This window comes from Dermochelys coriacea, chromosome 7 (assembly GCF_009764565.3).
Source record: "Dermochelys coriacea isolate rDerCor1 chromosome 7, rDerCor1.pri.v4, whole genome shotgun sequence".
NCBI lineage: Eukaryota > Metazoa > Chordata > Testudines > Dermochelyidae > Dermochelys > Dermochelys coriacea.
The window spans coordinates 115177062-115202399 of NC_050074.1; the positions used below are offsets into that span (position 1 = coordinate 115177062).

The 25338-nt window shown below is 39.4% G+C and overlaps 1 protein-coding gene across 2 annotated transcripts in view; it reads left to right on the forward strand.

Annotated features, from left to right (window-relative positions):
* LOC119858699 (nebulin related anchoring protein) overlaps positions 1 to 25338 on the forward strand; it is a 59296-nt gene that overhangs the window by 17746 nt on the left and 16212 nt on the right. The window contains exons 12-28 of one of the 2 annotated variants that reach the window (XM_038409899.2): positions 1098 to 1202; positions 2304 to 2411; positions 3136 to 3240; positions 5854 to 5952; positions 6450 to 6554; positions 8047 to 8154; positions 9290 to 9391; positions 9919 to 10116; positions 10335 to 10439; positions 12777 to 12875; positions 16036 to 16140; positions 16642 to 16749; positions 17869 to 18180; positions 19394 to 19498; positions 22586 to 22684; positions 24503 to 24607; positions 25137 to 25244. In XM_038409899.2, coding sequence (XP_038265827.2) covers positions 1098 to 1202; positions 2304 to 2411; positions 3136 to 3240; positions 5854 to 5952; positions 6450 to 6554; positions 8047 to 8154; positions 9290 to 9391; positions 9919 to 10116; positions 10335 to 10439; positions 12777 to 12875; positions 16036 to 16140; positions 16642 to 16749; positions 17869 to 18180; positions 19394 to 19498; positions 22586 to 22684; positions 24503 to 24607; positions 25137 to 25244 — 2076 coding nt within the window. The remainder of the gene's footprint in view (positions 1 to 1097; positions 1203 to 2303; positions 2412 to 3135; positions 3241 to 5853; positions 5953 to 6449; positions 6555 to 8046; positions 8155 to 9289; positions 9392 to 9918; positions 10117 to 10334; positions 10440 to 12776; positions 12876 to 16035; positions 16141 to 16641; positions 16750 to 17868; positions 18181 to 19393; positions 19499 to 22585; positions 22685 to 24502; positions 24608 to 25136; positions 25245 to 25338) is intronic. The other variant, XM_038409902.2, reaches the window with a different exon arrangement.

Here is a 25338-nt window from a genome sequence, read left to right on the forward strand (position 1 = left end):
ATCCAATTTCCATTATACTTGTGCATCTCTATTAACGTATAGAGAACAGAATCCAGCATCCTGTAAAAGACTGTCACTTACAAATAATGCAAAAAAGACAAAGCTGCTAGTAAGAGAACGGTGTACAGGAATTCTCAAACTATTCTGAGTTGTTAAGGCATGTCCACCATTCTCTGATTAGCAGTGTGTCAGGAGTATTCTCCAATTACCCAGAACAATTCAGTGTCAACTGAAGTGCTAGGACAGAACCTTCTACATTTGGGTACTCTTGCGATATCAAGTGTAAATCTTCTTAGAAGAAACTTTCCAAATCTATTTTGTAGCAGCATAACTGAAATAATGTGTACATCCTTTGGGGGTGCAACTACGTAGTCTATTTGTCAGGAACATTAGCATGTATTAATTTGTTCATAGAATTGTGCTGAGATAGCTATAGAGAATAAGGATAACTTTTTCAAAATTGATATGTGATTCTGGATGCCTGTGTTTTGGGGGCCGCACTTGAGAGGTGTTTAAGAGTATGTCTACATTGCACCTGGGGGTGAGCCTCCCACCCTAGGAAGATGGACTCGCATTAGTGGAGCTTGAGCTAGCATGGTAAAAATAGCAATAGGAATGTTGCATTTTAGGCTTGATATCATCCACTCAAGCCTAGGTGGGTTTGAGAATCCGAGCCTCAACATCCACGCTGCTATTTTTTGAGCACGCTAGCTCGAGCTCTGCTAGTGCGAGTCTAGCTGCCTGAGCTGGGAAACTCACTCCCAGATGCAACGTAGGCATACTCCAGGGGATCATTTAGATGCTGAGCAATCAGCACTTTCTGAAAAATGTCTCATAATAGGGATCCAAAGCTGAGACATCTAAAATCACTGGTCGCTTTTTGAAAACGTAGGCCCCAAAATCATCATCAAGGCTATAGGGCTTACTATTGGAAAGGGTAAAATCAGAAGTGTGGAATCTACATTTTACTGTATGCCATATAATAAAATCCTTATGTTAGCGTATCTGGATTTAAGGTATGACTTATGTACATAGATATTTTATGCAGTGAATTCAGATTTTGCTACATCTCACCCTTGTATTTTTTGGCTTCTAAGGTGAAGTACAAGAAGGATCTGGAAAACAGTAAAGGCCACAGTATTAACTACTGTGAGACTCCCCAGTTCAAGAATGTGAGCAAGATCTCAAAATACACCAGTGATGTAAGTCCTTAGTACCTTGTATGCAGTACAGTGGAAGTTTAACTTAGCAGCTGCTGGAATCACAGTTCATCATATAAGCCTTGAGTAAAAGCTGCATTGGGAGTTTGAATAGAATAGTCATTTTTCTGTGTTTGTACAGCGCTTAGCATAATAGGGGTCTGGTCCATGACTATGGCTCCTAGGCACTACAATAATACAAACAATAATAATTAATATAGGGAAAAGAGATTACTTACTGTAATTGCTAAGCCAATCAAAAATGACTATTAACATTATTTGTCACACTTTCGTTTACTTCATCACTTATGTCCATTTGTTAATTGAAGTGACATATATGCAGATAATCTCAGGAGCCATTTTTTGAGATAAAAAGAAAAGGAATACTTGTGGCACCGTTGAGACTAACATATTTATTTGAGCATAAGCTTTCATGAGCTTATGCTCAAATAAATTTGTTAGTCTCTAAGGTGCCACAAGTACTCCTTTTCTTTTGCGAATACAGACTAACAAGGCTGATACTCTGAAACCTGCCATTTTTTGAGATGTAAATTATTGAGCAGAACATATTTAAATATCTGTAAAACTAATGCTTACTATTATTGGTGTAGCAATAACTCATTTTAAAAACATCTTTAACTAAAATACATTAGTAAGATGATCTCCATCAGCACAAAGGTAGGGCAAAATGGGTGACTATCCTGAATGAGGACACAAAAGAGTATTCATGCAGGAATCTTAAAATACCATGGGATTAATTCCTTTGTTATAAATAACTCTTTCTCAGTTTAATGATCCGTTATTTCTGAGGTAAATAATTTTCAGCAATGAAGTGAGAGGGAACCAAATTTGTGTGGCATGTAGGTAATTTTGGGAATACAGTTGACATCTGTTGAAATGAAGGTCTCTTGGGAGGTGTGCCAATACTTTTTTTTTTTTAGGTGTCCAAGTTGTTGTATAAACACGATGAGTTTTCACACTGTAGCAACACTAGTAGATCATTTGAACTGGCTATATTTTCCTATGCTCAGTACCTGTCTCTCTGCTGTAACAGATAGTGAAATGAAATACATTTTCTGAGACAATGTTTGCTTTTGTGTATAGCTTAAATACAGAGAAAAATACCAGAATCAAATGAAAGGTCATTATGAAGGCATTGGCATGGACAGGCGCACTCTGCATGCTATGAAGGTTGGCAGCTTGGCAAGCAATGTAAGTCATTTGCACTCATATTATAATAGGTACTGCGGTAGTATTCAGTTATGTAGATGTCTTCTTTTTTTTTTGTCTTTAAAATTGCCAGCTTTCAATTGATGAGAAATCTTAGATAGAATTATGTTGGGAGGTGCTAAGGATGGGTTTGCTGAGAAGACTATAAATTTTGGGAACCCTTCTGCACTAGTTTACACATATTTTATTGTGCAGGAGAAGTTTAAATTATTCATTTAGGTATCCAATCCTGCAAAATTCTGAGCTCCCTCAATTTCCTTGGACATCAATGGGAGTTGAGGTTGGTCAACACCCTGTAGGGTCAGGTGAAAAAACAATCTTTAATGGAGGTTTCTGAACCCTGGTTAATTTACTGGATTAATCAAGAAGCCATTTTGTTACATACCATTTCTTCAAGTACATTATTTACAAATCTGTAAGAAACTCAAGAACTAAGCAGAAAGATAAAAGAGATGTGTCATAGGTGGAAGTTAAGTTAATGCTCCCACTGTTGGCATTGGATTAATTGTGTAGTTGAAAAAGAATCAATTAGTGGCTAAACTATGCAAATAATTTCATTTTCTTTGTCATTGATGACATTGAACTTACTTTGTTTCTTGTGTTTAATATTAATATTATTGTTTCTCCTTTCCTCTTGACTGATAATTATTCAAACAAATGACAGCTTTAAAAAAAGACTGATTTTTTTTTCTTCTCCCTGTTTCAGATAGCCTATAAATCTGATTACAAGCACGACGATGTTGACTACAATTACCCAGCTACACTCACTCCTTCATATCAAACAACAAGGAATTTGGTTCCTTTGAAAGATGTAAATAATCGTATGGGTTTTCATCCTGTTTCTTGAACGGCTCATCATCTCCCTGGAGGAGAAAATCTGAAGCATAGTGTGTGATTTTATCCTGGTGGCAAAGAGCTGTTAACACAAGGCTCAGTGGGGTCAGGAAGGCTGTGAGGATTGGGAATGGGATACAGAGGCTGCCAGCCCAAGTCACTAATTTCAGTTCAGACCAGATTATTGGTAACCTAAAGATGAATTGGTGTGGAGACGTTTACACTACTATTGCCCATGCTGTACCTCAATAAGTCGAGGACTTCAGTCTACAGTTTGTCATTCTGGCACCTTTCCAAACACTAAATTCCCCGCCCCAAAATATTAGCTGAATAGGTGTAGCTGATCTCTTTTGTGGGTTCTTTCATACATAATATTCTAACTGCTAACGGGAATTGTATTGCTTCTTCTCCAGCAATAGTTCAATTTTGTCTGTGGAAAGGGCTAGGGAGACGAGGGGAGAAGGAGAATTTGAATTAACTATTCTCTTCCTCTTGCCATGTGGAAGACGTAAATCCCCCAAGAGGTGAAGCAAGAATGTCAAGGGCAGGGACTCTAGGCACCAGTGTTTCACTTATCCAAGAGCAGACTGGGCTTGGAGCATTTTATCTAGTACATGTTTGCCATGACTCCAGGCAGGACTTGTGCATGACTGGCATTGCGGCAAATTGATTTATATGCTGCAAAGAAAGAACCTGCAATCAAATACAGCATTGGGCCTAACCTGTCCAGAGGCTAGAGCTCACTTGAGCAATTTGGATGTGGGTTCTGTGGATTGCCACACAGCCAGCATTCCCAGTTCTAAGATCATCATCAGCAATAAGTCCATGTGGTTAAGTTTAAAGAAAAAAAGAAAGAAATTAAAAAGAAGAAAAGAAACTGTCTGCTGAAGAGAGCCTTAGATTCCTATATAGAAAGAGTGAATGAACTCTTTTAAGTACACTGATCACTTTTGGCTTTGTGAGATAAGTCATGCAATTCTTGTAATGTGACAGGTTTCAGAGTAGCAGCCGTGTTAGTCTGTATTCGCAAAAAGAAAGGTGCCACAAGTACTCCTTTTCTTCTTGTAATGTGAGTTAACATGGTGGGTAGCAGAAGTGTGTATATGTGCAGGTGTCTTAGATAAAGAGGATCCTATTAAAATGGATTCATAGCTTTAAATGCCTTTAGAATTACATTCCACTTCATGGCAAAAAACAACTTTAAAGAACTAGTTTTAAGAAACATACAATTTCCAATGTTTGGTGATTAACTACAATTTATACTAAGGCCTACAGAGAATAATAATTTTGTCCTACAATGTAACCCTGAGGCCTTTGGCAGGAAGTGCCAAATTTAAAATTTAAATTTAAAAGAAAATTTCTCCATGACATTTTATCTTGCATAGTTTGGGGATTTAATATATTTATCTTTATAGATGTATTATTGCTGCAACTGTATTCATATACATGAGCAGGAGGTTGGACTAGATGATCTCCTGAGGTCCCTTCCTACCCTGATATTCTATGATTCTATGATACTGGGAATTTAGTGCGCTCTAATCCTACTGATGGCTGACATTGAAATGCTTTTTTCCCTGCACCATATATATTTTCCCTTCCATAGTAAACTCTTACCATATAAGAAACTTTTATTATCAGTTATTACATTTTAAAAAATAGTTAAAGATAAGTAGTAATAGAGCCCATTGGAATACAATTTGTTCTGTGTAATTATATGGCAGGACAGACCACTACTGAAGTAAGTTCCTGATTACAAAATAAAAGGGATTCTAAGGCTATGTTTACACTATGCGGGATCGACGCTCTGGTGATCGATACACTGGGGGTCGATTTAGCTGGTCTAGAGAAGACCTGCTAGCTAAATCAATGGCAGAGCATCTCCTGTTGACACAGCGTGATGTAGACACCTCAGTAAATTGACCTAAACTACGTCGACTCCAGTTACAGTGTTCACGTAAAAAGAAAAGGAGTACTTGTGGCACCTTAGAGAGTAACAAATTTATTTGAGCATAAGCTTTCATGAGCTACAGCTCACTTCATCGGATGTACAAATGCATCCGATGAAGTGAGCTGTAGCTCACGAAAGCTTATGCTCAAATAAATTTGTTAGTCTCTAATGTGCCACAAGTACTCCTTTTCTTTTTGCGAATACAGACTAACACGGCTGCTACTCCGAAACCTGTCATTATGCAAGTGTTCACGTAGCTGGAGTTGTGTAATTTAGGTTGATTTACCGTGGTAGTGTAGACATATCCTAAGAGATGATGCAGAATATTAATTGGATAGAAATGCTTTATAGGAACCGATTGAAACTGTGTCTCATTAATAAAATCCACACACTGTGTTTGAGGGAAGTTCGTTTTCAAGTAATATAGAAGTAATAATCTCAGCACAGGGAATTTTCTGGGGATTAATTACTGGCTGTACTTAATCTCATCCACAGCTCCTGGTTTTGGGAATTGTTCTACACCTCAGTTTTCATGATTTAAGTGGTGGGTTTACCCCCAAATTTCAGCTAAATGAAACTTCTCTACCATACCTTTCACATACCAATCTGAGCATTTCCTTTTCTGTTTCTCATTTTAATTAGGTAAACTATAGACAAAGCATAGACAAACTGAAGTACAGCTCTGTTACCAGCACTCCACAAATTATTCAAGCCAAAATAAACTCACAACAGCTCAGTGATGTAAGTCCTGCTGCCATTGACCATCTCTGTTTATTAGTGATAAGAAAATATTTTATTTCCTAATGTTCTCACTGCATATTTGTTTTCTTTCTTGTTGATCATAGTTGATAAGTAGGTTTAAAACTAAAACAACTATAGAAAGTGAATGAAATTGCTTTCAAAGCCCAAGTGGCCACATCAGTAGATCAAGAAATATGAAATGCTTTCTTGAACTTTGAGAAGTTATATAACTTCAGTTTCTGACTATTTGATTTGTTAACACTTGTTTTTATTGGACTTGTCCTACAGGCCTATTTATATTATACCATTTACTGGGAATTTTCTTTGAATAACTAGGGGAAAGTTATATTTGCCTTTTGTTATTATTCCCAATTTTATTTAGTTATTACAGACTTTTATTATGGCACTTAACACATTAAAACAAACAATAAACACTTCAAGTAAAATGGAATTGCATTTGGTGTACTGAAGGTAATTTGTTTCAATGTCTGTGGCAGTTGACTTACCGAGCCCAGTATGAGAAAACCAAAATGAATTACACTCTACCACGGGATGTTCCTCAGTTAGTCAAGGCGAAAGCCAATGCTGAGCTATACAGTGAGGTAAGCAAAGTGACTTGCAAATGTAGATCTATGTATTGTCCTCAAATATGAGCAATAATGAACACACGGATGCTGAGACTGTTTAGGAAGAACTAGGCATCTTTGTTCTGCCTTTATTTAACAATCTGAGACAAAGTTATCCAAATTAGTAGGGATAAAATGTGAAGCACAACCTTGGAATTTATTCTGAGATCTCATGAAATGACTTGAATTTGTCTAGCAGATTAAATGTCCACACCACAAAACTGACCATCCAAATTGGTGCTCATTGGATGTATTACTCTTCTGGCAGGGGTAGTGCAAAGACTAAAGATTTAGGTCTTGATCCAAAGCCCACTGAAGTCAGGGGAAAGGCTCTCATTGACTACAACCGACTTTGGATCAAGTGCCACTATTGCCAGCTCTCATGATTTATCACAGGGATAGGCAACTATGGCACGCATGCCAAAGGCGGCAAGCGAGCTGATTTTCAGTGGCACTCACACTGCCCGGGTCCTGGCCACCAGTCCGGGGGGCTCTGCATTTTAATTTAATTTTAAATGAAGCTTCTTAAACATTTTAAAAACCTTATTTACTTTACATACAACAATAGTTTAGTTATATATTATGGACTTATAGAAAGAGACCTTCTAAAAATGTTTTTTTAAAATTTAAAATTTAAAATTTTAAAATTTTTGTAAAATTTATTACTAGCATGCAAAACCTTAAATTAGATTGAATAAATGAAGACTCGGCACACCACTTCTGAAAGGTTGCCGACCCCTGATTTATCACAATATTTGGTGCTTTATGTAAAGCCACAACTCTTGGAATCAGACAGAAGACAGTTAACCCCCACCCTGCACATTTATTATTTGCTACAAATCTCATTCCTTTTAAGCCAATCTCGTGTTTTTTTCAGTGTTTGGGGCTGGCAATATTGCAAATCCTTAATGGGGATTTCACACTCCATTGTGCTTCCTCCAAATCAAGGTGGAGGCGTGTTGGTGGCAAAATGGGGGAAGATGCACAGTGCCTGTGATGTACAGTTATTACCTCTACTGTTTTGATGATCATGCCCAGAGGCCCCAATCAGAATTAGCCCCTTTGTGGTATGTGGTGTACAAACACAGAGGTAAAGATGGCCTCTATTCCAAAGAATTTTGGGTGGGATTTTCGAAAGCAGTTGAGTGAATTGGGCACCTATCTTCCATTGGCTTTCAATCGAAATTGGGCCCCTGGCTCTTTTAGGCACTTCAGAAATCCCACCCTTACAATTTAAGAATTCCTGCCACCTGCTCTGTGCATAATTGGGGACCACAGGTTCCAGGAATGTTAAATCTGGCCTTTTCCAGAAGCAATTATTTAACAAAAAGTAATAATAAATGAATATATTGTATTTCAAAGAGTATCTTATACTTTTGTTTTGTTCCTCACAATTTTCCATGGTTGCTTTAGCTGTTTAGGCACGTATATTGATGTTAGTGACATGCTGTTGTATTTCCATTCTCAGACTAAGTACAAAGAAGGTTGGGAGAAGACCAAGGGTCGGGGCTTTGAAATGAATCTGGATTCTATGTCTTTACTTGCTGCCAAAGCCTCAAGGGATCTTGCCAGTGATGTAGGTTATATTTAATTAACTAGGAATTATTCCTAACAGAAATCAGCTATAGCATAGGGAAATAAATATATTGTTTCATCTGTTTTTTAGCCCTGAATTTTACTGTTATGCATTCATCTTTCTCGATGGTTGATGAACTCTAGGAAAATTTGTTCAGAATAATTTCTATAGGCAACCAGCCCCACTCTCTGAAAAATGCTTATTTTTTTGTGTATATACAGAAATAAAATTAGAAAAAGAGCAGTAGCTCCATGTCCATGTTGTAAAATTCAGCATTTGAATTAATTAGACCAACACAAACCTCACCACCTCCAATGCAAGTACAAGGCATTCTTCTTTGATTTACCTTCTTTAACATAAATACATAGCAGCATGTATGTTTAAAAAGAATCCTAAAAACAAAACCCTACCAAAACAAACTGCTACACTGCATGCATCATTCTCTCCCCTGTGGAGATGTTGAGGGAGAGAATGAATCACATATAACAGATGTTAGTCAAATTGCTTAATGAGTTACTGGAAGGCACTCAGATATTACACCGCTGAGGGCAATATAACAACCTGCAGAATAGAATAGAAGCTGTTTATGTTAAAAAGAGTCAAATCCCAAAGATCTTGTTCAGTTTTTGCTTAGAACCCCATTACATATTTGCCTGAATAAGAACATCAGAGTTCAGTCCAACACATTTTTCTCAAAAACAAAAGAATGATTTAGCTGTTTCTAAGCTTTTATATCTAGAAAAATATCCATGTGAGGAAAGATTGAGCTTTTCTAATAAGTTAAAGAAGACACAACTAAGGCCAACCTGATTGCCCTTCAGAATTCAGCATATCTGAGAGCTCTGAATTGGCAACCAGGCCCTGCACTCAAATGACCAATCCCTAAACATACTGCATATCTTCGTGGCAATTGGAGAATGACCTGTTATTTACAGGTTTCAGAGTAGCAGCCGTGTTAGTCTGTATTCGCAAAAAGAAAAGGAGTACATGTGGCACCTTAGAGACTAACAAATTTATTAGAGCATAAGCTGTAGCTCACGAAAGCTTATGCTCTAATAAATTTGTTAGTCTCCAAGGTGCCACAAGTACTCCTTTTCTTTCTGTTATTTACAGTAAATTGTTTTCCTCTTCAAAGATTAAATACAAAGAAGAATATGAAAAGACAAAAGGCAAAGCAATTGGAAACAAAGATTCAAGACTTCTGCACTCTCTGCAAGTGGCCAAGATGAGTAGTGAGGTAAATGATTGATTTCTCTTACTTAAAAGATGTTTTTCATCATTATACTATTTTACTAGTTTAGAGTTGGAGATCTTGAACACTGCATTGTTGGTATTGATCTTGTTTTCAGAAGAGGAAAGCACTTTGAACCCTGTCTTAAAAAAACAAACTAAACAAAAACAAACAAACAAAACCCATAGACTTTTCAAAGAGATGCAAGATAAAAGAACAGAGTGAAGTGAGCTGGACTGTGTTATGGATCCATGAGAGGAATTGCCAGTGGAACGTGCAAATCCATGCTCCCATTTTGGGGCTACAATGTGGCCCCTTTTGAAACCTCAGTCCTACAAGTCTTTGCCTAATATGCAGCAGGGTAGACAAGTTTATTTCACTCTATCGCAAATGCTGATCGAGGCTAAATATAGGTTTTGTGGGTAAATAATGCCTGATTATACAGTGATATCAAATAAAGTACTTATACGCAATTGTTTTCTTACTTGTTTCTCTTTAAGTAATGGTGAATGCATTGTTCCTTTATATCCTAGATTGCTTATAAAAAAGGTTTTGAGGAGAGTAAGAGACATTTCCATTTGCCCATGGACATGGTAAACCTGAAGCATGCCAAGAAAGCCCAGGCTTTGGCTAGTGACCTTGAATATAGGCAAAAACTCCATGAGTACACAGTGGTTCCAGAAGACATGAAGACAAAATGGGCCAAGAAGGCCTATGGACTTCAGAGTGAGGTAAGGCCAGACAAACTCATTTTAAATGTTACTGCAGGTTGAGGGTTGAAGAGTTATCAGGATATATTAGATGATCAAAATGACTTAATAATATTCCTTAGCACTAATATATCTGTTTTCATCTTCAAAATGTCTCTTCACGAATGCAGAACTGGAAAGTGTGCATACTTTAACTGTCAGACTTGTGTCTCAGTCTAAAACATTTTTTTCCTCTGTAGCTGCAATACAGGACAGATCTGACATGGATGAAAGGAGTTGGATGGATGACAGAAGGGAGTGTTAACATAGAACAAGCCAAAAAAGCAGGGGATCTTGTTAGCGAGGTGAGCTGCACCTTCTGGCTGTTTTTCTGACTGGAAGGTTGAAGCCTGGTTGACCAGGAGTATAAATGCTGTATGTGGAATGGACTAGGAGACTCAAGCATATTGGAAATTTGAGATATGTCTGAACTGATGGGGATGGTGCATGTGTGTGGCAAGGCGGTTTGGGAGATTTTGGGTTGCGGTTTGGGAAATATTTGCCCATCATGCAACTATACTTTTCTTCCCTAGAACTCAGAATTCGCGTTACAGGGCTCTCACAGAGATAGAACTCTGTGTAATCATAATTGTTCCCTCCTATCCTTCTCCATCTGCCTGCACCTTTACCACTGGGAAAGAATGGGATTTGCTGTTTCTTTTGTTTAGGCCATTTTTCAAATCTTAGTAAAGCGAGGAGCTAAAACAGGGCACACAAACTTTTAAGTGATAAAAATAAAAAATTAGATTTCACAACCTTGCTCTATGGCCAGTCAGGGCTGAACTTGCTCTGAGTCTTTGGTGGCAGCACTAGCTTGCAGCATTCTTCATTTCTTTTCCTTGGTTCATTCCTGGCCTACCACTGCCATTAACCTCATGGGAATACACTTTCTCAACCTTCTAGCTCCAGTCTAGTTGTAGCGTTGGTGACAGGAAAGCAGGAGGATAGAAAGAAGAAACAATTAGGAGAAGTTTGACTTAGAGGAAAAGGAAGGGAAAAAAGCCTGTTAGAGTTACTGGAAATCACATACTCTGATACCTTTACTCCCAAAAATGAAAAATACATATCAGAAACAAAGGAAGAAGCAACAGCGCTCAGATCCAATATCTTGCTAGAGATGGACTGACATCTACTGCTGCGGCTTGCAATAGTAATGATCACTGCCACAAATATTTAATTTGTGTTGATCTGCCTGATACTAACCTCCTAAGATGAAAAGTGTATATTATTTTAAATATTTCAAATTTCCTGCCAGAAGCTGGCATTTTGTCATTTACTTGCAGAATGCATTATGTTATGTTGCATACAATTGTGACAAAAACACACTGTTCTTAATCTGCCTCTGTCCCCTCTAAATTCTAAATACAAAGTAACGAGCACCTCTTTGAAGTGGAGTATGCTTTTTTAACTTCTGTTTTGTGTGAAGCCGGGAAAGTCCCAGTGTGAACTGATCTGTTCACCTATCAGTTCAAACAGTGGCTTTCTCTGCCGAAATGTGATGCAATAGAAACACTCTCACATATACCCCTGTAACAAGGAATGGTTGGTTTGATTGCTGAATTGTTAGATTAATAAAAAGTCAATTAAAGTACATAAGAAGAGTTTGCCTGGTTTCCCCATCGTACGTTATCTTGAAATTGTTATGATGTATTTTCTTATACTGTCTCAAAAGCAGACAGAAATTTGTTGTTTGCTCTGAAAGGAACACCAGGCTCGATTGTTGAGATGAATTCAGAATAGGCCCACTGAGGTCAGTAGGACTCTTTCTTATGGCTTCAGTGGACCTTGGATCAGGCCATTAACGAATATGATGGTGTATTGATCAGAAGGAGAGTCTTATTCATGCAAGTTGAAACGTTGGTTCCTTGCACAAAGCCTCTGCAACAGGGCTAATTGTCAGATACTAGTGCATTGGGCTGGGCGGAATGGAATGCTCCTTCTGACACCCAAACCTGGAGCCTGGGTGTGGGGCCCCTACAACTGCCACTAAAGACAAACCTCTGTAGTAGCATCCAGTTGATATTGGAGAAAAGTGCCAGGGTAATATCTTGAATTATCACAATGATATATAGGGAAAAGTTTGTATCGAGGGCTAAAATATGTCCTTTGTTCTTTGAGGTCTTTGTCAAATAGTACAGCAGCATTAAGCTCTTCCATAATCTAACAAACTACAAAAGGAACAACAGAAACTTGTGTTTGAAAAGGTTTATATAGTAAAATGTGGTGGTAACATATATTGGGTGGCTCAGGAAATGGGTAATGGCATACAGAGCCTTTTAACTTCTCTGTTACTGGTTCAAATCCAGGACAGGTAGGAAAGGTTGGTCATTGGTCAATGTGAAACAAGAAAGGGGTCTAGGTCATACAGTCAGAATATCTGGCATTAACTAGTATGCATGTTTTCAGTCTCAGCAGAGAGAACATTGATTAGGCATGCATATGGCACTGCTCTCAGCACTAGCAGTGATCTCACCAGTTCAGGTTCAGAGAGGATAGAATGTGGAAGATTACAATGCTGATACCTGTGCTCTAAAAAGAAGATGTCACTTTCCAGAACTCTCAATCTTCCCCTTTTGAAAAGCACTGAATTCACTTGGGAAAATAAATGTGATAACAATTTCTGAATGCTTTTTTTAAATCAGAAAAAATACAGACAGAAAGCCGATGCTCTAAAGTTCACCAGTGTGGCCGACAGTTCCCAGATCAAACATGCGAAGAAAAGCCAAGAACTGCAGAGTGATGTGAGTCCTCACTGATGCTTTATCATTAACTTGGTAATTCTTGGGGACAGATGGGAACCACTGAAAAAGAAATTGGCTTCAGTTCTGAATCTTTCCATGGCTTTAAATAACTTTGAGCTTTACTTCTTAAACCTTTTATTTTTTTTTAAAACTTTCCCCTGCTTCACAGCTAGAAACCTTTAAACCTGATAGGGAACAGATATATGCAAAGCCTCAGACTTCAGATACTGTGGTGATAAGGGCCATATAATCATCTGGATAGATGGATAGAGACTAAACCAAATCCTTTACAACTTCTGCATTTGGCATGGACCTCTGCTGTTTTTCTTTCCTCAGTTAGACTATTCTGCCTGTCTCCCTCAAATCCTTAACTATACCTTGTGCACTTAGGACTGTATCTTTTTGAGCACAGATGCTTATGCTATTTTTAGGGAAATAAAGCTTTTTCTCAAGGTGGCTATTTTTTTTGCCACTCCCCTTTCCTTCCTTAGATGTGAGAAAGAGAGCAATGATCTTGCCAGCTGGTATCTGTGAACTCCTGGCATGGTGAAGGCACAGCTGGACCACAACCAGTTTTTAATTTTTCAAAACAAGGGACACCTGTTGTTAAATGTACTGATCACCTAATTTAGTAAGAGTGGTAACTGCTGAGAATAAGATATGTTACACGTTGTGGCTTGAACTGAGGACACTGGCAGCTGTCCAAGTATTATGTGAGCAACACTTCATCCTGGGTTGGTTGGTCTTTCCTTGCCTTCTTTCCTTTTTTGTTCATCTGTGTTATTAATCTGTAACCCTTCTGCCAGTGGAGCCAGCAGCAACCATGGCCGGGTTCAATATCTAGGGGTTTCTTTTCAACAATACAATACAGAACTGGCTCGAACCCCCACCCAGTAACCTGGGAAAATTACACACCACCCCTGGTGTGTAAGCACAGAGTCTGAGTGTTGAAAAGAAACTTTTAACGAAAGGCAGGCAGTCTCCGAACATTAATTAGGGAAAATTGCCACAAGCAGGATTCATAAGCATAAACTGTGAGCAGGACACCCACCCCAGAGTGCATGGGGCAGTGCCTTCTGCCTCACGTTCCTCAGTTCTACAACCAAAAGTTCCTTTTCTGTGCCCCTCTCTGCTCCCTCACCATACCCCATTCGCTTTGGTTGTCCTTGGTCAGTGGGGACCCAGGGTTCAGAGGTGCGTCTGTGAGAGTTCATCTTCCACCCAGGAAAGAAGGCACCTTGCTTGCTCTGCCATCTGAGCACTTGCTTTGGCTGGCCACCCCGCCAGCCACGGTTTCTCTCTGCTGGCGACCTTGCCAGCCGCTCATTCCACTCCCGCTTGCTGCTCCCACCGGCTGACTTTCAGTTATCTTCTGCTGGCACCTGCCTCTCTGCTGTAACTTCTGCAGGTCAGTCTCTTAGTGATTTTCAGCTTTTAGCAGGCTGGGCAGAAATGCTGTCCCACCACAAGTGATTTCAGCTCTCATTTAAGCACTTAAAATAACAAAGGCTCCTAATGGAGCCTGTTTAGCTCTATCTTTGAACGGTGGGGAGGAACAGGTTAAACCAGACCGGTGGATTCTTAGGGAGAGTCCACACTTACTGGCTGGGACACCAAACCCCGTCCCCCGCCTTACTTTTCACCCCCCCTACCCCCTCCATGCTCTCAATACTAAAGTGATTTAAAGAACATAAGAATGACCATACTGGGTCAGACAAAGGTCCATCTAGCCCAGTATCCTATCTTCTGACAATGGCCAATGCCAAGTGCCCCAGGGGGAATTAACAGAACAGGTAATCATCAAGTGATCCATCCCCTGTCGCTCATTCTCAGCTTCTGGCAAACAGAAGTTAGGAACACCATCCCAATACCAGCAAAAGTTGATCACTTTGAGCAACACAACTCTATCTGCTGGATATCTTGGGAGAGTAGGTGTGTTCATGTAAATGTATGCATCCGATGAAGTGAGCTGTAGCTCACGAAAGCTTATGCTCTAATAAATTTGTTAGTCTCTAAGGTGCCACAAGTACTCCTTTTCTTTTTTAGACCCTGCTTACAAATACTTGGCAGTTTCATTTTTTCATCCATATAGCTCAAACCTCTTTAAAAAGTTGGTTTTCAAAGTGAATCAGAAAAGCACATAGCTCTCTTGACTCTCTTCTCTTTTGTCTTATCCACTAGATTATTCTGCCTCCGTATAGCTATAAAGAATGTGTCTTGAGGCAAGTTTGGTAGCCCGGGGGTTAGGGTTCTGTGCCACTTTGTGGGAGACACAACTGTTTCCCCCCCTCTCAATCTCTATGAGATGCAGAATGTTGAGCCTTTAAGCAAAATGTAGCTCTGAATTCAACAACCTTCTAGCCAATCTACAAGAAACTCAATGGGCTCTGAAGCAGAGTGTCTCCTCCTGGAATGTAAGCGCTGTTAGAAATGCACTGATATTTAAAATGGAGATGGTTGCTGCTTCAGACCATTAAAGATCCTTGGCAATTTCATTTAAAGCAGGGATGTGAGTCCTGGCAAGATTATAATGTGATTAATTATATCCAGCTCACATAAATACTCCCTGCAGGTTTAGTAGGATTCTGTTTTCTTCTTCATTTCCTGCCCTAAAATGTAGCATTGCTGTGTGCTATTGAACAACTTAACTCATTCCATGGAAGAGGCAGCTGCATTTCCATGATAGATGAAGTAATTTCTTGTGTAAACTTTGTACAGAACATTAGTTTGTATCAGCTTTTATGTCTGTTGAAATAAAGTACTTTGGGATGAATAGCACTGTATAAATATATCATTATCCCTCCCCCTTTGGCTAAGGAAGACCAATGAGGCAAGGGAATTGAGGAAAGGTAGTGTAGATCAGGGTAAAATAGAGAATCCCAATAAAAGGATGTTTATTGTTTTATCAAATGTATGTGTTTTATATCACATCACTGACAATTAATAATAAATGAATTGGATAACCTGGAATTGATTTACACTTTATGGGAGAGCATCTCAGTTCAGATTTTGGAAAAAGGACCCTGACTTTAAAGACTAAATCATCAAGTAAATTTCCCGTTAAATATTTTTGCCTGTTTCTTTCCATAGACTCAATTGTCATTGAAATTGAACATAACCTGATGCCACTGACATTGTTTGCTTTGTTTCCTATGGACAGGTTGCATACAAGTCGGGAAAAGAGCAGTTTCTTCATCATTACACCATCAGCAAAGATGAACCTCTCTTCATACAGGCCAGAGCAAATGCTGCAAATATTAGTGAGGTGCTGTATGGTTGGGGCTGGGCACCACCCCTTTAACTTATCAAATGGTGTTTACTGCTGTGGAAGTAATTGCTCTATAGTTAATAGAAGGACATTTCCCATAAGCTGACCTGAATATTTAAATTGAAAAACTTCAGAACCAAATTATTTGCTTTTGCTTGAATATCTGGCCAATCCCAGTGCTGCTCTGAAGGCTCCGATCCTTCAAAGCCTTTCACATTTCTCAACTTACTCATGTGAGTAGTCTCACTAGTTTTAGTGGCACATGAATAGTTCCTTTCAAATCAATGGGGTGATTTGTGGAGGAAGTATTCCTCAGTGTGAGTAAAGGTATCCGAATCAGGCCCTTAAACTGTAAGTTCTTTGGGACAGAGGCTATCTCTGACTATGTGCACCTACCGTAATGGAGCTCCAATCTTACATGGATCTCTGTATGCTACTGTAATGCAAATTATTTGTGTTATTCATAATAAAGTAGTGTTGTTATTGATATCTCCTTAGAAATTGTACAAGAGTAGCTGGGAGAAGCAGAAGGAAAAAGGATTTGAACTTCATCTTGATGCACTGTCTTTCTTGACGGCTAAGGCAAAGAGGGATCTGGCAAGTGATGTGAGTACAGATTCTAATTAGATGGTATTCCATAATTAACCTGATGGTTTGTTGTAGAAAAATATAAACCTTCACCACAAACCTGACCATGCAACCTCTTCCCCAGCCCCTTCTAGCCCTTAGGTGAATGTTCAGAACCAGAAACTGAACAAAAATTTGCTAAGTGGCACTGCAGAATAATGCATGTAAGTCACGGGTCTGGCCAATAAGCCAGAAAATTTCTGGAAGAGAAGCTGGTTTTCGAACAAATAAAGATTATTTTGGCTGAATGCTTTATCTTTTAGATTGTGACATGTAATATTAGAAAAAAGCTTCCTCTTTTAGATAAGCCTAAAGCCAATCTGATTCCCTTTTGGAAAGAAGACATGTTGATTACTTGTATTGAAAGCTCACAAGCCTTAGAGACTAGGTCTTGCTCCGTTTTCTTTCCTGTGTTACTGTGAAATCATAGGCATCTCAAAATGTAATTGTCATTGGGAATCATCATTGATCCGATGTGTTTCTAGTGGGGTCCTGCGGGGATTGGTTCTTGGTCTTTTGCAATTTAATGTTTTTGTCAATGACCTGGAAGAAAATATATGGTCATAACTGATAAAGTTAGCATATGAAACACAGATTGGGGCAGTGGTAAATAATAAAGGGGACAGGTCACTCATACAGAGCGATCTAAATGGGTAAGTGAGACGCTCCAACGATATGTGTTTTAATACCACTAAATGTAAATGTATACAAATAGGAACAAAGAATGTAGGCCATATTTGCAGGATGGGCGACTCTACCCTGGGAAACTGGTAATTCTTAAGTCAAAACTGCATGCTTTTCTAAAAGATCTGCTGTAGGAATTATTTTGGGGAAGTTCTATGGTCCTTTACGGCCTTGGAATCTATGAATCTTTGAGGAGAGTTTAGTTTCCAAATGTGGATCTCACTACTGTAGTGTTTCTACCAGAGACAGAAAGGCAAATGCATTTTAAAAGAACCTGAATAATGGCAAAAATGAAATGCCGTCTTTACTTTAAGTGGCTAAGTTACCATTTGATAAGTGGCTAAGTTACCAGTTAATAAATGGCTACAGCTCAGCTGCATCTCTTTGTATCTATGATCCATTTTTTCTTCACAGATAAAGTATAAGGAAAGTTATGAGAAGACCAAGGGTAAATTGATTGGAGTGAAAGACGTGAAAGCAGACTCACAGATAGCACATTCTCTCCAAATGTCCAAGTTACAGAGTGATCTGGAGTATAAGAAGGCATCTGAGGACACAAAGTCTCAGTTTCATGTCTCCATGGATATGATAAACCTTGTCCATGCCAAAAGGGCCCAGAATTTGATCACAGACAGAGGATATAAGACAACCCTGCATTGTTTCACTGCTCTGCCTACTGACATGAAAGTGGAATGGGCCAAGAAGGCCTATGGTTTGCAAAGTGATGTAAGTTCACAATCTCATACATTGCATAACTGTTTTATTCAGCTCTTTCAGACTGTTAGGACTTAAATGAATTTCTATAGCTAATTAATTAAAATCTAGGTTTATACATTTAGGACCAGAAAAATATACCTTATATATTAACAAAATCCATTTAGCTCATAAGAACACTTGAATCAATAGAACTTTTTGTCATGGACAGATGTTTTTTTGGATCTGAAAATGGAGTCCTTAGAATCAGCACTTATTCGCCCGGTTCGGTATGTCAAGTCTTTGTGCTTGCATAGCATCTTTTAGACATTAATGAACCCTCAGGACTCCCCCGTGAGGTTTAATATTCACCTTTTGCAAACAGGTAAATTGAGATAGAAAGAGGCTAAGTAATTTGCCCAAGATGATGACAGCATCAATTACAGAACCCAAGAGTCTAGAGTCCGGTCTCTTGCTTTAACCACTAGAGACACTGCCTCCTTTATGGGAAGGTGATATGTGTTTGCTGTAAGATAGACTTGCCTCTTTAATGAGTGAGGCTGGGATTTTTCAAAAGCGCTTAAGGGAATTAGGTGCCCAAATCGCCTCAATTTTGTGTGAATTGTGTGCCTAACTCCCTTAGGCTCATTTGAAAATTGCAGCACTGATGACTGGTTATTTTTTTGCTTGGGGATAGGTTAGTGAGGAGCGGAGGCTTGGTCTCTCATTGTAATTGGTGAGTAGAAAAATGTCACCAGTGTTAGGGGAAAAGTGTTCATTTAAACACCCTTCACTGTTCAAGGTCCTTGGACGATATCAGCTGAGACCATTTCCTGTCATTGTGACATTTTAAGTGTTACAAGAAATTCTCTGAAACAGATCTGTACCCTCAGAATCCTCATTGTCTCTGCAGTGTCCTTTTAAACAAAGAATATCCAGGAAGATACTGCATACGATGAAACAAACCCACTTTTTGTATTCAGAGTAAGAATTGAAGATGACAGTGAGGGAACAGGCCAACCTTTTTAAAAGACTGCCTTGCAAAGCATATAGCAGAACTGATAATAGATGGTTATACTGCCGTCTCTCTTTGTAATTTTTTGTTTTACCTGCAATTACGCAGACGTGGATAAAACAAAAGCACGCACTAATTTGACTCAGTTGGCATTCCTGATATGTCTGAATCCTCTAATGACACTTTAAATATATGAGCACCAACAATGGGGCATTTTTTCCCCTTTGTCAGAACCAATACAGAGCAGATTTGAACTGGATGAAAGGAGTTGGATGGATAGCTACTGGGTCATTAAATGTGGAGCAGGCTAAGAAGGCAGGAGAACTCATTAGCGAGGTGAGATTTCATGACAGCATGTAACAGAACTTGCTGCATAATGTGTGCAAAATGTCTGTATAAAATTAAAATAATTTCAACTCAAAGGGGAAAGAAAAAGGCATACCACATGAAAGCCCTCAAAACAGGGAATAGGACTGGTAATTAGAGGGAAACCAGATACCAAACACACACCAGTAGGAGTCCATCTAGCCTTTGCAAAAACAAAGCAGGTGACAAATGATATTATGAATAATAATGGCAGTCAAACAGTGCTCAATTGCTAACTACTAGCCTACCTTTCTAATGAAGCAAAACAGGAGAGATGATGAAAAGATGCACTTATTGCAACCAGAGCCTCCTTTTGAAGACGTTCTTTCTTGCTCTCTTTTTCGTATATATTCACATTGGACATGGACATCCATGTGGATCTCTCTCGATCCAGCTGTCTGTCTCTGTGGATTCTGATCCTTATTATCCCTGTGACTTCACATTACCCACTCAAAAAGAATGCTCTTTAGATGAGCTCGACGCTCCTTTGTGCCTGTTTTTGCAGTCCTTCAAAGGAGGCACTGGCAGAATCAGTTCAATAGTTTGCGGGTTTCTGAAGGAAGGCCTGTTGACCAAATCTTCGTCAGTAGAAAACAGAAAGACTTACAACATGTTAGATAGCCAGGGGTAAAACCAGTGGTGAGCTGGAGCCGGTTCGCTGGAACTGGTTGTTAAATTTAGAAGCCCTTTTAGAACCGGTTGTCCGGACAACCGGTTCTAAAAGGGCTCTAAATTTAACCACCGGCCAAAAGTGGCACCTTAGGCGCCGATTCCATGGATGCCAATTCCAGAGAGGTGGAGAGAGAGTGGAGGTGAGCTGGGGGCCATGAGGAAAGCCACCTGTGCTGCAGCAGGTAACTGGGGTTGGGGGGGGGTGTGCGCAGGGTAATTGCTCCCCGCCCCAGCTCGCCTCCGCCTCCATGGGCCTGAGTGCGAAGCCGCTGCCTGCTTCTCAGCCCTCCCCAGCTTCCCACGTGAACAGCTGATTCGCGGGAAGCTGAGGGGGGGGGGGAGGGAGAGGGGAGAGAAGCAGAGCGGGGCGGCGCATTCAGAGGAGGAGGCGGAGGGGAGCTGGGGCTGGGCGGGGAGCTTCTGAGCACCCACCAAATTTTCCCTGTGGGTGCTCTAGCCCCAGAGTACCCATGGAGTCGGTGCCTAAGGCGCCACTTTTGATGTGATCAGTGGGGGGAGCGGCTGCTCCCCTTGCTCCCCCCCAGCTCTGGCACCCCTAGGAGCCAGAGGGACCTGCCGGATGCTTCCTGGGAGCTGCCCCAGGTAAGCACTGCCAGGGCTCCCCACCTCGCCCCCCGGCAGGTCTCTCTGGCTCTTAGGGGCGGGGTGGGCACCCACTTCGGTGGCCCACAAGACCCTCCTGCCTGGTTCTGGGGGCATCAAGGAATGCGGGGGGTTGGATGGGGCAAGAGTCCCCTCGTGGTGTGAGGAGGGAACCGGTTGTTAAGATTTTGGCAGCTCATCACTGGGTAAAACCTAGAGGAGTCACCTGTCCACACATTGAGAATAAAGATGCACCAAATAATTTAGCTTTTCAGTTATCCTTTAGCATGTGTTGCATTCTAAGTGCTGGCATTATTGATATATTTCCATATAATCTTCTGCAGTAAGAGAAAACAGACTTTTAAAGACAGTTGACCACATATTCGGTCGGCTCCGCTAAAGCCAGTGGAACTCTGCCTGTTTATACAAGCTGGAAATCTGGCCCACAAACTTTTAAATGATGCAGATGTCACAAAAATCCGCATTTCATTGTCACTAACTGGACACCACTGTCAGTTGAGAGGCTAGTGTTTCAGTAGGATATGAAGGCTGAACCCCTTGAAGTGGTCCCTGTAGGTGAGGTTTGGCCCACATTGGCAGGATACTATAGCAAAGTTGCATTGCTGCTGCCTATGTTGTGTCTGTCCTGTCTTCGAATACAGAACCTGAAACTCCAAGACTGTTAATCTGGCCCTTTTTATGAATGCTAAATAATATTGTTTGTTTATATTAAATATATTTAAATATTTAAAAGTCTGACTGCATCTGGCAAGATGGGATTAAAAAGCATCTCCAAGAGCAATATCTCTCAGCACTTAATTAAATGAATTTCTAGTCAATTATTCTGCAGATGTGTTTTCACTTTGGGACAAATTCTGAGATTTCCAAAACCACCTTCATCTCCATTTAAAGTCTGTACGTCTTAGAGGTTGTTCATCACTTAAGGATTTGGCCCTGTAGCCTAAAAATTGTGTTAAGGGATGTAACAGGGATAGGGATTTAGACTCGGACATTGAAATCTGAGCAGTTTCTAAAAGAGCCACAAATGCCCCACTCACTCAGCCAGACTCTATGTGGCGTGGAGATAAGAATGAAGCTGGAAGTAGTACAGCCTAATGCAGGAAGAGTGGCTGCTGATTTGACTGCTTCACATGTGTGGCCTTTAAGGATTGGGCCATACGGACAAAGTGTAAGCTTGACAAAATGCAACCTTCATTTTAATTATTTATATTTCAAGACCTCTCAGAAGATACTATGGGCCCTTTCAAATAAGCGGAATTAATCTCAGCACCTGTAAAATATGCAGCAATAATTAAACCCAGTATTTGTGATTTTAGTTCAATTTGCCATGATGTTAGCAGGAAATATAAAACTTCCAACAATAAGTGTAATCGCTGCCATTTTTAGTGCAGTTTGAGTGGGTACCTTTTCTTGCTTAAAGGAACTATAAATAAAAAATATAATCAATTGTACTGTGTTTGAAGCCATTTAAAAAATGCTTTCTTACCGTGGGTCCCAGAGTATTCTAGTAGGCATAAGCTGATTTTGAAATGTTTCCTTTATATTTAGGTAGAAATACTTTAATATTAATCGGCAAATGGCTATTGTTAAATTGAAACAAATATTAATCTGAAAGTACCTAGGACATAAAGACGAGGAAAGAGGAATAATAATTATGTTCACAAATTCACTCTAATCTCAAGCAACCTATGATTTTTCCCTTTCAAATAGCATGAAAGAGCAGCACAAAATTTACAGCTTTGATCTTTTTCTGCTCAACAGAAGAAGTACCGTCAGCATCCATGTGCTTTGAAGTTTACCAGTATTAAAGACACTCCTGAGATGATCCAGGCTAGAATTAGTTATAACCAGGCTGTGGATGTAAGTTATAATGTATATGCATTATGATTATAAGAGTGGTATCCTCTTTGAATGACCTGACTGAAGAACTGGTTTTCTCTTTCTCTCTCTAAGATTATTCCTGGGAACCACGAAGCTTCTATGTTCTAGTGAGGTGCACCTTACAAAGGGCATGATTTTTACTTAGTATGGAAGTCTTTTACCCACAGAGCTCCCATTGAAGTCAATGGGACTTCCACACACAGAAGGCTTTCTATACAAAAATATTTTGCAGGAATATGATTTGGGAGTGGGACTGACCTGCCTTCCTTATTTAGAAATTTTTGACCTTTTGAGGTCTAGCAAAGAAAAAAAAAATTTCCATGGTTACTATTTTCAAACCCAGATGTTTTAAATTTTAGTTTCTGTTGATACTTTAGAAACGGAATGTGAAGTGATGTGACAAGACAGAAAAAATAAATTAATAATTTTAAACTGTCATCCTGCTGAGAGAGAAATCCAGGAGGAGGAACCTAAAAGGGAAGAATAGAAGCTATTTTGCCTTTATTTTTAATAGCAGGACTATTTGAAACTGTTGTAGACTTAACTGAGATAATGTGGAAGTGAATGGTAAAGTCACCCAACAAAGACAAGTTTCAGCCAAGAGAGAATGTTTTATTGAGGAAAAAAAACACTTGTGAAAATAGGTATTTTTAAAATCAAGAAAAAGATGACAGACCTTTGTGTAACACAAATGCTAATGTGATTTCCAGTACCTTTGCCTGTGGTAGACTTAATAAGATTAAAAGTCCTTAATACTAAAGCAGAGTAAATATGAGTTACCACTCGGCATCCGCCCAATGTTAGTTACTCCATGTTTGGAGCTGTCACTGGCTTTCCACTCGGGAGCATCTACAGAATTGGGCCCCTCTATATCAGTGAATAGCAGCAGAGTAGAGTATTTGAGAAGCATAGGGGTGTAGTCTAATGGGTCTCAAGCTGTGGACACCTTAAACACTAGAATAGACAGAACATTCTATAGGGAAGGCAAGCAGATTGAAAGAGAAGATGGTCCGTGAGAGGATGTTGCATTTATGAAACGGTCAAAAGCAGTCAAAATGTTGTACAACTGTACTCGTCCTCCCAGTAGCTACATTGTAAATCTAAATGCAAGGGGAAACTGAGAGGTAAAGTGAAAAAATCTTTCAGAAGTTGTATCTGCACACAAAAGATTTAGATATACTAAAACATGTATTGTATGCCAAGTATCAGTTAGTTATTTAGAATATGTGTATTGATAGCACATGTAGTAACAACTGCAGTGTTATCCTATGGGATTGACTACCCAAACTTTCAATAATCCGTAATTGTCCCATTTTGTTCTATAAAAGAGGGGATGGTAAGATGACTGTCTCCATGTGTATTTACTCAGGGCTGACAATCATTTTAAAAAGGTGTGCCAATGGATCCACAACTCCCAGTGATTTCAATGGGAATTGTAGGTGGCTCAACCCCTCATAGTTGCAAGTTCTTAATGAATAGCCTGTTAATAATTAGCTATCTCTTTAGTCACATATGAAATTGATAACAGTTTTTTTAATATTCAGAAATCTAGGGTCTTACACTGGTTTTATACCCATGTGACTTCAGTTGAGTTACTCCCAGTTTACCCTGCTTGAGAGAAGTATCAGGCCCCAACTCTTCAAGACCTCTCTATTAATACAATTGCCTGTATTTATTAGGACTGCTGTTGCTTTTCTGTATTCGTTGCTTTTCATAAACTCAGGCCTTATCATTTTTATCTGAACCTGTGATCAGATGTGTAGTGAGTGTTCTATTTGAAATTCTTCTGCATTTCAGAGGCTGTACAAGGAGCACGGAGAGAACGTAAAGCATCATTATACACAAACAGCAGATCTTCCTGAAATCCTTCAGGCTAAATTAAATGCTTTGAATATCAGTGAGGTGAGGATATCAGAATCTGGCCTTTAATGTTTCAAAAGAAAAGTGAAAGACATCCCTAGAGTATTTTGCCAATTTTACAGTACTCTGCTATGTACTTCCTGTCTCTCATATATGATCATTCTATGGCCCGATTATCCTCTTGATAAAATAAGAAATCAAATGTGATTGGATATTTTTATAAAATACATGCTCTAGGAATTACTTTGGGGAAATTCTCTGGCCTGTGTTATACATGAGATCAGACTAAATGATCACAATAATCTTTTCTGGCCTTGGAATCTATAAATCTATAAGTCAGACCACTAGACAGATTAGAAATGAACAACCGAGAAAGTGAATTATAGCCCCATTACTGAGACTTGTGTTCTGTTGTACATCTGTCTTGTATTGATAGCTTTATTTATACCAGCCCCATCTGTTTGAATAAAATGAAGCAAACACAATGATGCTTCTATTATAACAACAAAGGTGCAACGTCAACCTGCTGTGTAGTAAATGAATTTAAATGCTGTTCAATATTTCCAAACAGACTCACTACAAAGAATCCTGGAGCAAGATAAGAGATGGTGGATATAAACTGAAATTGGATGCCATTCCCTTCCAGGCAGCAAAGACTTCAAGGGAAATCATAAGTGATGTAAGTGAAATTACTGCTAATTTTGTCCAATATAAAATACCAGCTACTCCAGACTGTTTCTGTAGTGGTGTGTCAGTGTTCATGGAAACAGTAT